The following is a 15,366-nucleotide window of genomic DNA, read 5'->3' as shown; positions in this document are numbered from 1 at the left end:
AACCTACTGTACCTGTAACCTACATTTTCTTCCATAGGGAATCATTGATTGTTTTGCTCTGAAATATTTTCTAAGTGCTAACTTTTAAAATGGCTAAATATTAGTTAAAAATCATCACAGTACCAAAGTCGACTTTCAACAGCTGATTCTGAGAACTGACCCAGGACTGGATCTAGGATCCAGGCCTGGAATTACAAAAGTAATCTAAAAAGTAATCTGTTGCATATAATGTGAATTTATCATTGAGCTCAATGTATTGTGTTTAGAAATAGAGTTGCTTACTGCAACTACTTGTAACTGTTTACTAAAAAGTCTATTGCATATACAAAAGTATTTTTATGAAACATCTCCTGTCGAGAAAGTATATTTTAATTCCAAGTGTTGGTTCTAAAATAAAACAAGCATATATTTTTTATATACAAACCATTGGCCTAGAGTTCAGTTATTGAGTGTGTGGAACTATTTGCTGACTGAGTGTGTACAACAAATGCTTTACACTGTCCTCTGATACTGCCTTACTGCTCGACCAGGCTACCACTTTGGAGAGTAAGGTTATATCTAACTTTAACCTCTGTTAAACCCTTGGGGTCTGTGGACTCTGTACACCCTGTACCTATTAAGGAACAGTATATACAGAGCCACTTTCTCACAATGCCCTTTGAAGGCTGTTGCCTGTTTGGCGACAAATGCAAAAAGAACAATTGATGGACAAAATGCAGAACAATGTCATACATTCACCCCAGTACAGAGATCTGGGCCTAAATCCATCGTTTTTTTTGCTCGCCATTCCAGTTTGGAACCAGCCATATGCAAATCAGTCTTGACCCTGCGCCCAATGGGAACAGTCCAGCCCGAACTGCCAGGCCATTTCCTCCCTGGACTGGAAACAAGCATCCTAGGACCGGTTTCAGGCTTTCAGGCCTTATCAGCAAGGATAGCTTGACTCCAGTTGTTTGGCGACAAGGCAGACAACGCGCTCGAGCGCTTTAAGGATTCTAGGGTTACTTCCAGATCCTTGGGCCTTGTTACCCCCTCCCCCCCCCGTGCAGTGTTTTTGCCCCTTTCGTGGCCTTGTTACGTTCCGCCCAGAGCCACAGGCCTGCGCAAGCTGTCCAGCTTCTGCCTGGCCAGGGACGTGGATCCCAACGCCATGGGTCGGGGAGCCAGCGGGCAGGCCAGTCCAGCAGTGCCCCCTCTACAGCAGCCTCCAAACCCTCCTAGTCCGACCTTTTCAGGGCCACCATTCGACAGTGGGTGGCAGAATTCGCCATCACCTCACCCACTGGCTCAACATCACGTCGGGCAGGTGGGTTTTGCAGATAGTCGGAAGGGGCTACTCCCTCCCCTTCGAGACTATCCCTCCATCCATGCCACCTCAATTCCATCGCAAGTCAGAGGATCACCTGGCCCTTCTCCAACAGGAAGTTACGGCTCTCTTGGCCAAGGGAGCCATCGAGCGCCTTCCTGCCCCAGCAGTAGGTCGTTGTTGTTGTTCCCACTACTTTCTGGTACCCAAGAAAGACTAGAGCCTGCGTCCTATCTTGGATCTCCGGAACGTCAACCGCTTCCTCCGGAAGGAGAAGTTCAAGATGTTGACACTGGCTCAGGTCCTGTCTGCCTTCGACCCAGGAGACTGGATGGTAGCGTTGGACATGCAGGACCTTTTTCACATTCCCGTCCTGCCAGCCCATCGGTGTTACCTATGGTTCACTGTAGGCCAAGAGCACTTTCAGTTTGCCGTGCTCCCCTTTGGCTCTTGGGTGTTCATGAAAGTGATGGTGGTGGTCGCAGCTCATCTGCGCAGATCAGGGGTTACAGTCTTCCCCTATCTCAAAGGCTGGCTGTTGAAGGCGAGCTCGCCCCAGGCTGTCTTCTCCCACCTCCAGACTACGGCCGACCTCCTGCATTCGCTGGGGTTCACCATCAATGTGCTGAAGTCACACCTGATTTCCTCTCAGAAGCTCCTCTTCATCGGAGCGGTTTCAGACACAGCACAGTTTCGGGCTTATCCTCCCGACCAGCGTGTCCGGGACATTCGGGCTATGATTCCGATCTTACAGCCTCTGTCCTGGGTTTCGGTCAGAATGACCCTGAGGCTACTGGGCCGCATGGCCTCCTGCATTCTGCTGGTGGACTGTGCAAGGTGGCATATGCGGGCTCTGCAGTGGGACCTGAAGCTCCAGTGGGCACAGCATCAGGGGACTCTTTCCGATTGTGTCCAGATCTGGGGGGGCACTGCACACCAATTCTAGTGGTGGCTAACGAACCAGGATTGGGTCAACATCAGATCCCTCTCCCTTTCCTCAACCAGAATTCACAGTGGTGACAGATGCCTCACTTCTAGGGTGGGGTGGCCACATGGGAGTGGCGGAAATCGGAGCCCTCTGGTCTTCGGCAGAGTCCGGACTCCACATCAACTTCTGGAGCTTCGGACGATCCGTCTTGCACTTTAGGCATTCCTTTCTTCTGTCAACGGGAGAGTAATGCAGGTGTTCACGGACAACACCACTGCCATGTGGTACTGCAACAAACCGTGTGGTACTGCAACAAACCGGGCAGGGTGGTGTTGTGGACCCTATACCAGAAGGCACTTCGTCTCTGGAAGTGGCTGGAACATCAGGGTATGTCCCTGGTGGTTTAACACCTAGCAGGTTCTCTGAACGCCAGGGCGGACAAACTCAGCTGCTGGGGCATGATGGATCACGAATGGAGTCTTAACTTGGAGGTGGTGCAAGGTCTCTTTCAGCAGTGGGAAGAGCCTTGGTTAGATCTATTCTCCACCGAAGAGAACGCGCAATGTCAGCAATTCTGCGTGTTGGAATTTCCAAGGCGGCACTCGCTAGGCGATGCTTTTTGCTATACGCCTTTCCGCCTATACCACTTCTGTCCAGAATACTTAAGAAGATCAGGGGCGACCCGGCCCAAGTCATTCTTGTGGCACCGGACTGGGCACAAAGAGACTGGTATCCCGAGCTTCTGCACATAGCCATCGATCAGACTGCCTCTTCGGGAGGATCTTTTGTCGCAGCAGCAGGGGATGGTCCTCCATCCGAACCTGTTCAGCCTCCACCTCCTTGCATGGAGATTGAGCGGCGACTGTTGACAGCTTTCGACCTTCCTCCCAAAGTCCGTAACGTTATCTTGGCAGCCGGGCATCCCTCCACCAAAACGGTATACGCCTGTAAATGGAACAAATTTGTGGCATGGTGCGCAGCAAAGGCTGTTGATCCCCTTTCTGCACCCCTTTCAGAGGTCAAAGGAAGAAGAGAACCTCTGAAAGGGGTGCAGAAAGGGGACCCTGAAAGGCTATCTTTCGGCCATCTCGGCCTTTCTTCAGCTTCCTGATCAGCCATCTCTTTTCAAGTCCCCTATTGTAAATCGTTTCCTTAAGGGCATTACTCACTTGTTTCCTCCATTTACTTTTGTAATGCCTCAGTGGGACTTGAACTTGGTTCTGACCTACTGTATGTGCGCTCCTTTCGAGCTGCCTCATAATTGTCCTCGCAGACTTTTAGCTCTTAAAACTGCCCTTTTGGTCGCCATCACCTCTGCCCGCAGGGTGAGTGAGCTTTAGGCCCTATCTTCAAAACCTCCTTTCCTGGCTATTCATCTGGACAAAGTTGTCCTTTCGCCCTAGGCCTTCTTTCCTTCCCAAAGTGGTTACCTCTTTCCACATAGGGCAGACCATCACTTTGCCCACCTTCTTTCTGCCTCCGCATCCTTCTAAAGAGTAGGAGAGGCTCCACCGTCTGGATCCAAAACGTGCGCTTTCATTCCATCTGGATCACACAACACAATTCCGGGTGGATGATCAGCTCTTTGTTGGCTACATGGGTGCCAAGAAAGGTCGGGCTGTGCAAAAATGAACCCTCTTTCGATGTGTCATTCTTTGCATGAAAATCTGGTACTCCTTAGCGAGAAAGGAACCTCCAGTGGGGTTGCGTTCCCATTCCACCTGGGCGGTTGCAGCCTCTACTGCTTTGGGACGTGGGGTCTCCCTTCATGACATCTTCCAGGCAGCTACGTGGGCTTCTTTGCACACATTTACCAGACACTACTGCCTGGACAGCCAAGTCCGGAGAGACTGCTTTTTTGGCTGTTCAGTTCCCCAGGACTTTGTGCTGTGAACTTGGTTTGCAGACCTACCTCCGGGGTTGGTATTGCTGGGGTATCTATTCTAAGGTGAGGAATCCATAACTGTCATTTCAGATGAACAAGTTACTTACCTTCGGTAACAATATATCTGTAAGAGACATAGATTAGTTATGGATTCCTCCCCGCCCCACCCATCCTCCCCATTCTGCGAGCTGACTTCTAGGGTAAGGGACTTCCTTTCAGGGCCCTAGTTTTGTGCACCAGTGGTCAGTGTCTTGCATGGCTCCGCCCTTCAGGCGTGGAATGTAGTGTAAAGAACTGACGTCAGTTTGCAGGGGCAGCGTCTAAGTAGATACTGTGATGTCATTCCGGCAACCACGATGCCAACAGCGAACGTGGAGTCGACCGATGCCACCCACTGACGCACAGGGGTACTGCTGAAGAAAAATTCTCTGGATCCAGTCTGATGCCTGGGGGTAATTCTAAGGTGAGTAATCCATAACTAATCTGTCTCTTACAGATGTATCGTTACAGAAGGTAAGTAACTTGTACATATAAGGTTCAGAGAAATTTAAATAAAATCACCGTGATTGGCACCGAAGTCTGGGTCCGTTCTTCGTCTTTCTAATCAAGGCAGCATCTTAGACGAATATACATTTATATATATATATATATATATATATATATATATATATATATATATATATATATATATATATATATATATATATATATATATATATATATATATATAATAAGGGTTGCATCAATTTTATATTTGGGAAATAGAATTTTTTTTAAAAGTTGAAGTTCACTGAAAAAAGAAAGGTTACAGGGATGTGCTAGTTAGGCTCAATTTCACCCGTACAAAACCAGAGAAATTTAGCATATAACCTCCTATATTACATCACTCATGGCCAGTGACATCTGAAATTACATCGCTGATAACATCTGAAATTATTTCACTGATGACATCATCCAGTGATTCTGAGTGTTTTCTAAAAGCTATTGAGTTTTAAACATGTATTAGAGGAAGTGACTGGGAGTGCCTGAATGGGTGAGTGAGTGGATGTGTAAGTGGGTATATGAGAGACTGTATATATGAGTGAGTGGCTGTGAGTTTTCATGTGAGTGTGTGTGTCAGTGGCTGTAAATGGTGAATGAGAGAGGGTGCATGAGTAGCTGAATATGTGACTGGGCATGTACATAGGGGTCTGTATGGGTGAATAACAGGGTGCGTTAGTGACTGTATGGGTGTGTGAGAGGCTGTATGGGTGAGTGTAGGAAGCTGGCTCTCTATATGCTATACCACAATGAGGTATAGTGTGCAGAGAGTCCAGTGAATTACCAGAGGATTCTTTTGTGGTAGTGTGGGCGAGTAGTTAGGCTTATCAGAGGGCAGTGTTAAGCGTTTGTTGTACACAGTGGCAATAAATGACACACACTCCATGAATAAATTCGAGACTAATTTATAAAAATAGTACTTGGTTATATTTATTTTGCAGAACCACAGGACTTCGTCATAGGTATTTACGTTTTTCAAAAGTAAATATTGAGCATGGTTCGGTTGAGCACCAACAGTGCACCATCAGAGGCACTGGGGCCGACTGGTGCAAGTTTGAGGTCAGGAGCCCAATGCAAATCAATGGGGATTGGGGGCAATCGGTCAGAGGCTGCTTACAAATAAGTAGTAGTGACTTGAGGGAGGCAGTCTCTGGGGGTTGAAGCAAGCACTGGACAGGGTCCAAAGCAGCGCCAACACTACACCACCACCACCACCACCACCAGCGGCACAGGGGCGGCTGGGTACCAACACGGCGTCCAGGGCTCAATGCAGAGCAATGGAGAGAAAGCCAAAATCGGAAACAGGCTGTTGGCTCAGGCCAGGAGGCCGGTAGAGGAAAACCTAAAGCAGCAAAGGTAAATTGCGATGCTCTGGGACATAAATACGCCTTTTGTCCTCTTCACGAAGGCCATGGGTGCAAGGCTGCCATTTGGTGTCGGAAACTGCAGGTTGCGGTTGGGGGATTGGGGAGGGGGTCTCCGTGCAGAGGCTGCATGCGAAGTTGAGCGGTCCAGGAGAGGTCAGCTCATAGAGGACTCGGGCTCTGGAGTGCTGTGGAACCTTGCTGAGACTGGTGGGTTACTTGGACTCCGGCCTGAGGTGTTAAGGGCAGAGGTGAAACCGCGGAAGGCTTCATGGTTCTCCTGGTCACAGAGTCCTTACTTTAAAGATGGTTGCTTGGTGAACAGGTCTGCTGTTCTCGGGAATCTGATCTTTATTGAAGGCAGTCAGTCCTTCAAGGGTTTTGGAGCTTTCTGGGCTGCAGGACGAGTGATCTTTTGGTGCAGCATTGTCGAGGGCTGTAGACAGGCCAGTAGGGCTGGGGCCAAGTCAGTTGGTCTCTGCAGTCTTCTCTGCTGGTGCAGCTCTGTAGTGTCCGGCTCTTTTTAGGTAGTCAGTAACTGAAGTTCAGGGCTCGGGGCACCTAAATACTACATTTGGGACGTTAAAAGAAAGTGCCAGGTACACAATGGGCTACTTACCTTAAGTGTGATTACACCCTCTAAATGCTCACCCCACGTGGGGGGGCATATCCCTGATCCTGTTTGGAGGAGTCCCACCATCTTCAAGATGGTGGGTGCTGAAAAGCACCAGCACCTGAGGGTTGGAGTTGGCAGAGGGTGGCACACCTCTCATACTTTGTTTTCCCTCCTGTCCTCCCACCAAAAAGGTGAGGACAGGAAGGAGGTCTGCTCCTTCTAACAGGGGAGGGTGAGTTTGCATTACAAAAGTGGCATGGCCTAGAAGCTCCCTCGCCACGGATGGCTCTTCCTGACCAGGGTGAGGTGTGAACACCTCCACCCAGGAAAGGCATTGTTCTCGGCCTCGGAGTGCGCAGAACACTATCCGTTGACGCAGGCTGGCTCAGGCCAGTCGATGACCACACTAAGAATTGGTAGGTTTCAGGGGACCCCTTATATGGGGTCTTCTGTGTGTACTTTTTAATAAATCTGACACTAGAATTAGCGCAGGTTTATAATGCTGAGATGTTTGGCACCAAACATCCCATATTTCAGTAAAGCCATCATGGAACTGGGAACTCGTAATAAGTGTCCAGCCCATGTACTGATGGCTTCCCTGGTCACTTACAACATCCAGCAATCTACAAGGATATTGCAGGGGAATATTTGCTCATGCAGATATGCCCTCACAGGGAATATAGTGCATCCTGCCTTAGGGCTAAGGCCTGCTAAAGGGGTTTCTTACCAATACCTCATGCATTGTCTATGGGCATGGCACACAGGGAGACGTAGGTTGGATGCAACGGAGGGGTAAGGGATGATTTGTGTACGAATCTAGAAGTTCATAAGCGTTTTTGATGTTATAGGGCTATTTTGCAAATCACATGTGGTTGTTCTTGAGACTATTGTAAGATTGAACCAGTGTGAGAATGGCTGTATAGGTGTACGAGTGGATGTGCGGGTTTCTGTATTGGTCTGTGAGTAGCTGCAAGTGTGGCTCCTATATGTGAGTTAATGGTTGTGTTAATGGTTCTATGGATCAATGTGAGTAGGTGTGTCACTATATGGGACTGTGAATTGGTATGTCACTGGTTGTGTGATAGGGGGTGTACAAAATGTTGTATGGCGTGTAACAGGGTGTGTGACTGGTTCTGTGGATTATGCCATCTGGCTTGTCACCAGTGATGTCATGAGTGAGGTCACTGACCCGGTCATGAGTATTATGTGGGGTCATAAGCAGTGCATTGCAGAGGCGTAAGTTATACTTCACTCTGGTAACTGACTGCTGAATTTCAATGGTTTTGTACGAGTTAAGTGTGAGTCTAACTATAACGTCCCTGTAACCTTTGCTTCTTTCTCTGGATTTCTAAGTTTAAAAAAAAAAAATCCTAACTATAACACCCCTGTATCCTTTGTCTTTTCCCCAATGAATTTCTATGCTTTTTCAAATTCCATTTTTAGAATGTGTTTAATATTTGTTAATTTGTGGGGTTTATTTTTAATGCTAAGTGTATTACAATTTTTTATTTTTCAATTTATTTTGGGTACGGTAGCAAGTGTAACTAGGCCTGTTAGTGTCTCCCTGACTCTGTGAGCGTGTGAAAATGACATACAATCAAATGACATACTATAAGCAAATGCTCAGCTCCAATTTCAAACCCATTCATTCATACACGCATAATAATACATTAATATGTATTCAGTATAGCAATTGCTTTCTCCTCACTGTATTTTTAGTTAATATTCTCATCTAAACAGTCTTCTATTTTCCCTTCTAATATACGGTCTAGAAGCTACACATTGTCTTTCACCCTGCATACACTCCCCATTTTGTTTTCTAAATATACCTTTGTATGTACCTCAACCTAATTATCATACCTGTAAAATCCCTTTGCTGGTCTCTGTTTTATTTCAATGTCTGGTAACATCTGTTTTCATTCGAAATCTCCTGTCGGAACTGCAAACTGCCTCCTCTCTCAGCAGAAAATCAGGTAAAATGGCTAACCCTCACCATGTGCTCATACTTTTGTTGCTCTGGTTAACAAATCACAGGATTACTTTAATCTTTGCCCCCCTCCACCCTCATGTACTTCGTGGTGATGATCATGGATTAACACGCGGGCCGCGCTGAGTCCCGCGACGGCTCCGCAGGTCTCGCCAGTGACCAAAAAAACAGTGTTCGGGCATTTTACCGCCCATTAAACATGCTTTCACCTCATTTAGAACATACACAAGTGGTTAGGAAAGCACTCACTTTACCCCTTCAATTAGTATGTAAGCAACTTTTCAGCTCTGGGGACTGTTTCCTGAGATATAAAATGTTGGCTGCAACTTTTCTGTAAGGTGCGGCCAGCTAATCAGGACCCTGCTTTGGCACGTGGAGCTGCTGAATGACCATGGGTGCATATGCGTCCCTAAATATACAAATTTGTTTTTCAGTTAATCTCTAAAATTACTGAACGGATTTACACCCAATTACAAAAAGCACGCTTTCTGGACCAAGCGGTAGCTTTCTGCCAAATTTCATGTAATTCCGTTCAATGTTTCAGGCTGTAGTTGTGTTCAAAATCTCCATGGGAAATTGCACAGGGAAAATGCAGTTTGGAAGCCCTTCTCCACCCCCTTTTCTCTGCCCCGCTTGACGGATCATCCCGAAACTTTCAATGCAACAGTTGAACTGAGCGCCGTACTAATTTTGAACATTTCATGAAGATTTGTCAAACAGTGCCAAAGTTATATGCAAAACAAAAAATGCTTTTCCTATGGAAACTATATATATATATATATATATCTGCCCATCTATCCCAATCGGATGTACCATTCATTGATGATATTCATGAATTATGGGGTGATAGTGTAAGTCAACATATCCGGGATATTGATTCATCTGAGGAAAATGATAATGCATCAACATACACAGAAAGTACCTCAAGGGCAAACAAAGTAACAATTCAACCAACGCCCTTTAGACCCAAATCTGCATTTAACCCCATTACTCTAAGAGACTCAATTGATATTTTTCAAGAACAAGTGGTGGATCAGATTAAACAACTACACCACAAAACACAAAATACCAAACAAAAATATAACAGACAAAATCAAAAATACCATGAGCTCATGAAAAAACTGCAAGATAATATCAAAATAGTGATCCACAATTCAGACAAATGCGGTAACAATGTTATAATGTCTAAAGAGTAATATTCAAAAGAGGCCTATTCACAAGTAAATGATAGGACGTGCTACATTAGGAGCAGTATCTCCGATTTGAAATCTATACACACAGCATTTTACAAAAAATTAACAGCATGGAAATTTAATGGATTGATAATACAGGAATATAGGTTTTTGAAAAATGAACATCCTGTGACTCCCAACAAACCCGGAAAAAAAAACCCGGTAGACCGCTTATCTTGGCCAGAAACAGTCTACTTGAGCATACATCACAGTATGTGGATCAGTTCTTACAAGAACACGTCAAAGCGCTGCCATCATACAGACGCGACACAAGTGACTTTTTGAGAAAACTAAAACTTTGCATGGAAAAAGGAATATCTACTTATTGCACTTGATGTCGGTTCGCTTTACACTAGTGTCAGACATACTGATGGTTTACAAGCTTTGGGCCATTATCTCAACACTAGACCAGGAAATGTAAAAGATCATAACGACATGTTGATTCAAATGGTGGACTTTTGTTTAACGAACAATGTTTTTATGTTCAATAACCTCTTATATTAACAGACCAGAGGGGTGGTTATGGGGGGCAGCTTCTCTCCCAGCTATGCTTGTCTCCGCATGGGCTGGTGGAAGGAGCTGGTCCTTGGTACCAATCATGAGCAATACATCAAAAGGAACATCAAACTATGGTTACGTTTTATAGATGACCTTTTTGTGGTATGGAAAGGAACTGCAGAGCAGGTGAATGAATTTGTTAACAGCATCAAAGCCAATGAAATTAATCTACACTTGACAGCCACAGTCAGTAATTCTCAAGTAAATTTTTTAGATACCCAGGTGTACATTAGGGATGATAAAATTGAGACCAACTTATTCTGTAAAGAGACTGCTGGTATCTCCACTCTACATGCCAGCAGTTCTCACCCTAAACATCTAATCAACAGCATCCCCTATGGGGAAATGTTACGCCTGAGGCGTATCCACAGTAACAATATAGATCTGATTGATGCACAGAATGCAAGCAAAAACAGGTCTAAGGAGCGAGGTTACTTGAACAAAGTTATCGATTGTGCCATTAGAAAATCCATGCAATTGGAGAGACATGTACTACTGGAAGAGAAACCGATCATGCTTGACACTGGTACACAACCATTGGGGGACGAGAATGTGATCAAAACTAAGGAGCTCAGGATAATTATGGAGTACAGTAACCAGCAAAAACAGTTGCAGTCCATAATTAACAGGAATTGGTTACTAATACTCAATGATGCTATCCTGGGCCCTACCCTACCTCTAAGACCGTCCATTACTTACAGTAGAGGACCGTCCATGCGGGATGGCCTAGTAAATACCACCCAGGAGGTCTTAGCTGGAACAAACTGGCTGCAAACCCATAAAGGCTTTTACAAATGCAAAACCTGTAAAGCCTGCCAGCAGGGCGTAAACATTACCACATATCAAACCCCATTAAGTACCAAGCGATATAAAATCACCAAATTAATGAGCTTTAAAACCGAATTTGCAGTTTGTGTATTATCTCGCCCTTGTAACTTGCAATATGTTGGGAGCACCAAATTACAAGTACACAAGAGGGTGCTACAACATATGAGGGCAATAACCAACCAAGATAATACCTATCCAGTAGCACGACATTTTAGGGAGAAACATAATTCCAATAGTCAGGACCTCCGATATTATGTAATAGATTTCAGTACCTCCGAGTAGGAGAGTTGGAAATAGGGAGTATAAGCTAAGACAGCTAGAAACACGCTTTATCATTGAATTAGATTCCAAACAACCAGGAGGACTGAATATATCGGAGGATCTGTTTACATGTTTATGATGATCTAAGAAAGACTCAGTTTATGCAGCATTTTATCCAGTATTTAATATTTAACATTTTACATATTGATAGTCATATAATTTTACATTTATATTTGTGTGAGGTATTGTGTTTATTTATTTATTGGAGACATTTTTGCGCATTTGCACATTCTTATCATTATTGCACAGTGGAGTTCCCCTCGGTCTCCCGTCTACAAATACCCCACAACAGAACAATCTCTTATAGTTGTATTTATACTGGCTATATCGGAGTCATTAAACATAATAGAATAATAAATTGTAAAAATTAAAATGTCAATACCAAATCTATGCAGTAGAAAGTGTACAGGAAACTATTATCAGATTTGGGGACCCAAATCATGTTATTCACTGCTTGTAGGATCTTTTACGAGAGTCCAAATGGAATCAATCAAAAACAAAATAACATACGAAATAGGATTATAGGTGTTGCACTTTATGTATTTCGAAATACATTGTTTTAAATGACTTCTTAATTTTCGCACTATAGCACTTTCACTTACAGCAATAAAGACATACAAGAACTATAGGCCACTGATCCAACATTGTTGAAAGGTATAATTTCAATATACTATGCGTGAAAAAACCAAAATGTATTTGACAGTGATTTGCCCACAAGGGACTCGAGAGCACAGGGTAACGACATACAGGAAAACCATTATGGATGTATATTGACGTTTACTGCTGGTAATTTCTTGAGCAACAATGGCTATTACCAAAAATATTTGAATGAATTGCATTTTATATTGTTAATAGATTAAGATGCCACAAACATATTTTATTAAATATATTTTTAAAATATTGTTCAACAATGGTAAGCCATGTTAGATTTTACTCCATTTCACATTTTATGTTTCACATGAGGAAAATCAATGAATGAGGAACGATATCGTTGGATGTCTTCTATGTCTATTGCGACTTTGCACCCGTGGTTGAAACCACACCAGCACCTGTCACTTCAAATACACTGATGTAATGCCATCCCATGTCATGTGATCATCAAGGCTTGTAGTGAGCTGAAACTTGTTATGACGGCTGTGCATCTATCGATCTATCTCAAGATATATATATATATATATATATATATCTCCTACTGGCAGCAGGTAGATCTAGTTAGGACCTATTTTCCATAGGAAATCCGCAACATTCTATTTGGAATAACGTTGGCGCCGATTGACGAATGTCATTTGATATGTCATCAGTGATGTCACTGACCATGTCATGAATGATGTAATATGTGACATCATCAGCAGTGGATTGCAGGCGCACGAGATGTAGTTAGTACAACTAGCTATATCGGAGGAATTTCAATGGTTTTGTTCGAGTGAAATGTCCAGCTAACTAGAACACCGCTAAAAACTATTGTTTTTTCAGTGAATTTCTAAGGTTTTTTAAATGCTAATTCCTAACTATATCAGGCCTGAATCCTATGGGTTTTTCAGTGAATTTCTAAGGTTTTTTAAATGCTAATTCCTAACTATATCAGGCCTGAAACCTATGTATATATTTATAGTCCGCTAAAGTGGAGGGAGTCACCTGCAGCCCCAAAGGCAAAGCCATGGTAACGTTTTTGTCGGCGTGGGAGGCAAAATAATCCTTTGTCAGGCTTGGGAGGCAAGGAACTGCATGTGTTCCCGGTGTCGAGACAACTTAAAAAGCAGCACAGCCATAGCATGCATGTGTAGTGTTTGCGATTGAAAGAGGACTAATTCTCTTGGAGAAGCTAGCACACTCACGTCTTCTATGTAGCCTCCGCTCTGCACAGGCAAAAAGGAAGATCTCACCTAAGCGCTATAAAAGCAAACCGTTAGATCAAACAAATAACATCAAATAATTTAAAAGCAATAAGCCCTATCCACTTTGCATCGCAAAAACACGAAGGAACTCTGGCATATCAGTGAACCTTTAGGGGCATTTATCTGTGGCTGCTCAGCAGCAAAGAAAGAGGAAGGACTAACGTGATGACCAAAGCCATAGGGGCTGGTGGGGGTTCTGATGGCAGGGCAATGCCTCATGGGAAATGCAGTTGTTTTGTTTTTGTGATCTAATTGGCTGCTGTAATGTTCAGTAGTAAAATAGAGAATCCTAATCTAAAGCTTCCGGTCCTGACGTGGAATTTGGGTCCATCAAGATGTCTCAAATCATGCAATTGGCATTTGCTGTTGTGGTTTTACACACTATTTTTTGCTTTCTCCTGAAACCGAATTCTGACCTTATTTTGTTACTTTTTTTGCCTGCTTTGGCAAACGCTTATATGTGCTTTTTTGCACACCTGTGTTTACATGAGTTAGCACATTAAAGCCAGATCTGTTGGTTTTCCCAATGCTTGTTTTCCAGGGCAGCCAAACAAAGTTTTCGTAAGAATGGCTGTCTTTTTACAGCAATGCTAGGCTAGCAGATTGCTACCAAAGCGGAATCTGAAATCTCTTGAGTTTAGCAAGAGGAGTGTATTGAGTCTGTGAATATATCAGAGAGTACACTCAAAGTGGCACAGGTTTATTTCCATTACTCCAGCCCCAAGTAATTCTGTTAGTGAGCCCAGAATGCACATATGAACATATTCTGCAAAAAACACTTCTCACTTGCAGGTAAGTTAAAGCTTCCCTCTCACTACTGTTCCCTTCCCCGTATGGTTTTGGACACGCAAGTTACTTTAGTTTAGAAGCTACACTGAGGAGGGGACTTTTCAGTTGTCTCCGTGTTTGGCTGAGCCTTCGTACGATGGTAGAATAAATGCTTGGCATTGTGAATTCTGACATCTTTGCAGGTATGTCCTTGGAACATCTCATGGTAAGCAACTTTTGATACTGCCGTCCAGATTTAACTGCAGACCTTTGGTTGAAAGTTCCAAACAATGTTCTCGTGTTCACATGAGCATTAGACTCATTTGACAAGGACTGGACAATGGACTAAGACTAGAGCTAGCTGTTTTACTTGTATAGGACTAATGGGTCCGCATAGCCCAGCAATGTGACATACATCTAACTCACATAGTATGTAAACCAGATTACAAGCTTGGATGCTCTAAAGAATATATATATATTTTAAATGTCAAGTGCACCTCACCTGGTGCAGGCATCTGCTGGTTTGTGCAGAAATGAATGGCACAGGCATTCTGCATGGTAAACTGCTTCCCCAAAAATTGGACAGTTAGAATTCTAAATCTATTTCACTAAAAACAGTGGTTTTGTTTGAAATATGAACCACTGCATACCTTGCAGCAATTTCACAGAATTGGTAAATAGTCTTTGATTGTCTGCATCTGTAGTTGGCTGAGGTCTGCTCTTCAGCGCTCTTTGCTGTTTCCTTTTGTCATTAGGAGACCCAGTGTGAGCTGGTGATGTTCATCTTGTTGAGATTGGCAGAGGACGTTGTTACCTTCCAGACGCTCCCACAGCAGCGCAGACGTGACATCCAGCACACTCTGACCAAGAACATGGAGCAGATCTTCAGTTTTATGCTGGGTTCTCTTCAGGAAAGTGTGAACAAGTACAGGCGCTTGGTGAGTGACTTTTCTATACAGACCATCTTCTTTGACAAAATCTCTTTTCGTTGATCTCTAATGTCCCTTGCCATCCTCTACCGCCCGCATATCCCCGAGGAGTACAACTGCACTTTACAAATTCATTTATTTTAACACATACATCATACAATATGAGAAGGGGTGGATAGGATCAGAAAGTAGAGAAGTGTTTTCTGAAA

General features: G+C 43.9%; 1 protein-coding gene across 3 annotated transcripts in view; it reads left to right on the top strand.

The window, feature by feature from the left end:
• The window catches only part of LOC146816485 (exportin-5-like), an 819,517-nt gene that overhangs the window by 96,777 nt on the left and 707,374 nt on the right, over positions 1–15,366 (top strand). For all 3 annotated transcript variants that reach the window (XM_085610334.1, XM_085610332.1, XM_085610333.1), the window contains exon 5: positions 14,984–15,166. In XM_085610334.1, coding sequence (XP_085466460.1) covers positions 14,984–15,166 — 183 coding nt within the window. The remainder of the gene's footprint in view (positions 1–14,983; positions 15,167–15,366) is intronic.

Source organism: Triturus cristatus, chromosome 6 (genome assembly GCF_964204655.1).
Source record: "Triturus cristatus chromosome 6, aTriCri1.1, whole genome shotgun sequence".
Classification (NCBI taxonomy): domain Eukaryota; kingdom Metazoa; phylum Chordata; class Amphibia; order Caudata; family Salamandridae; genus Triturus; species Triturus cristatus.
Note: the sequence above shows the minus strand (reverse complement) of the source record. Positions and strands in the feature narration are given on the sequence as shown.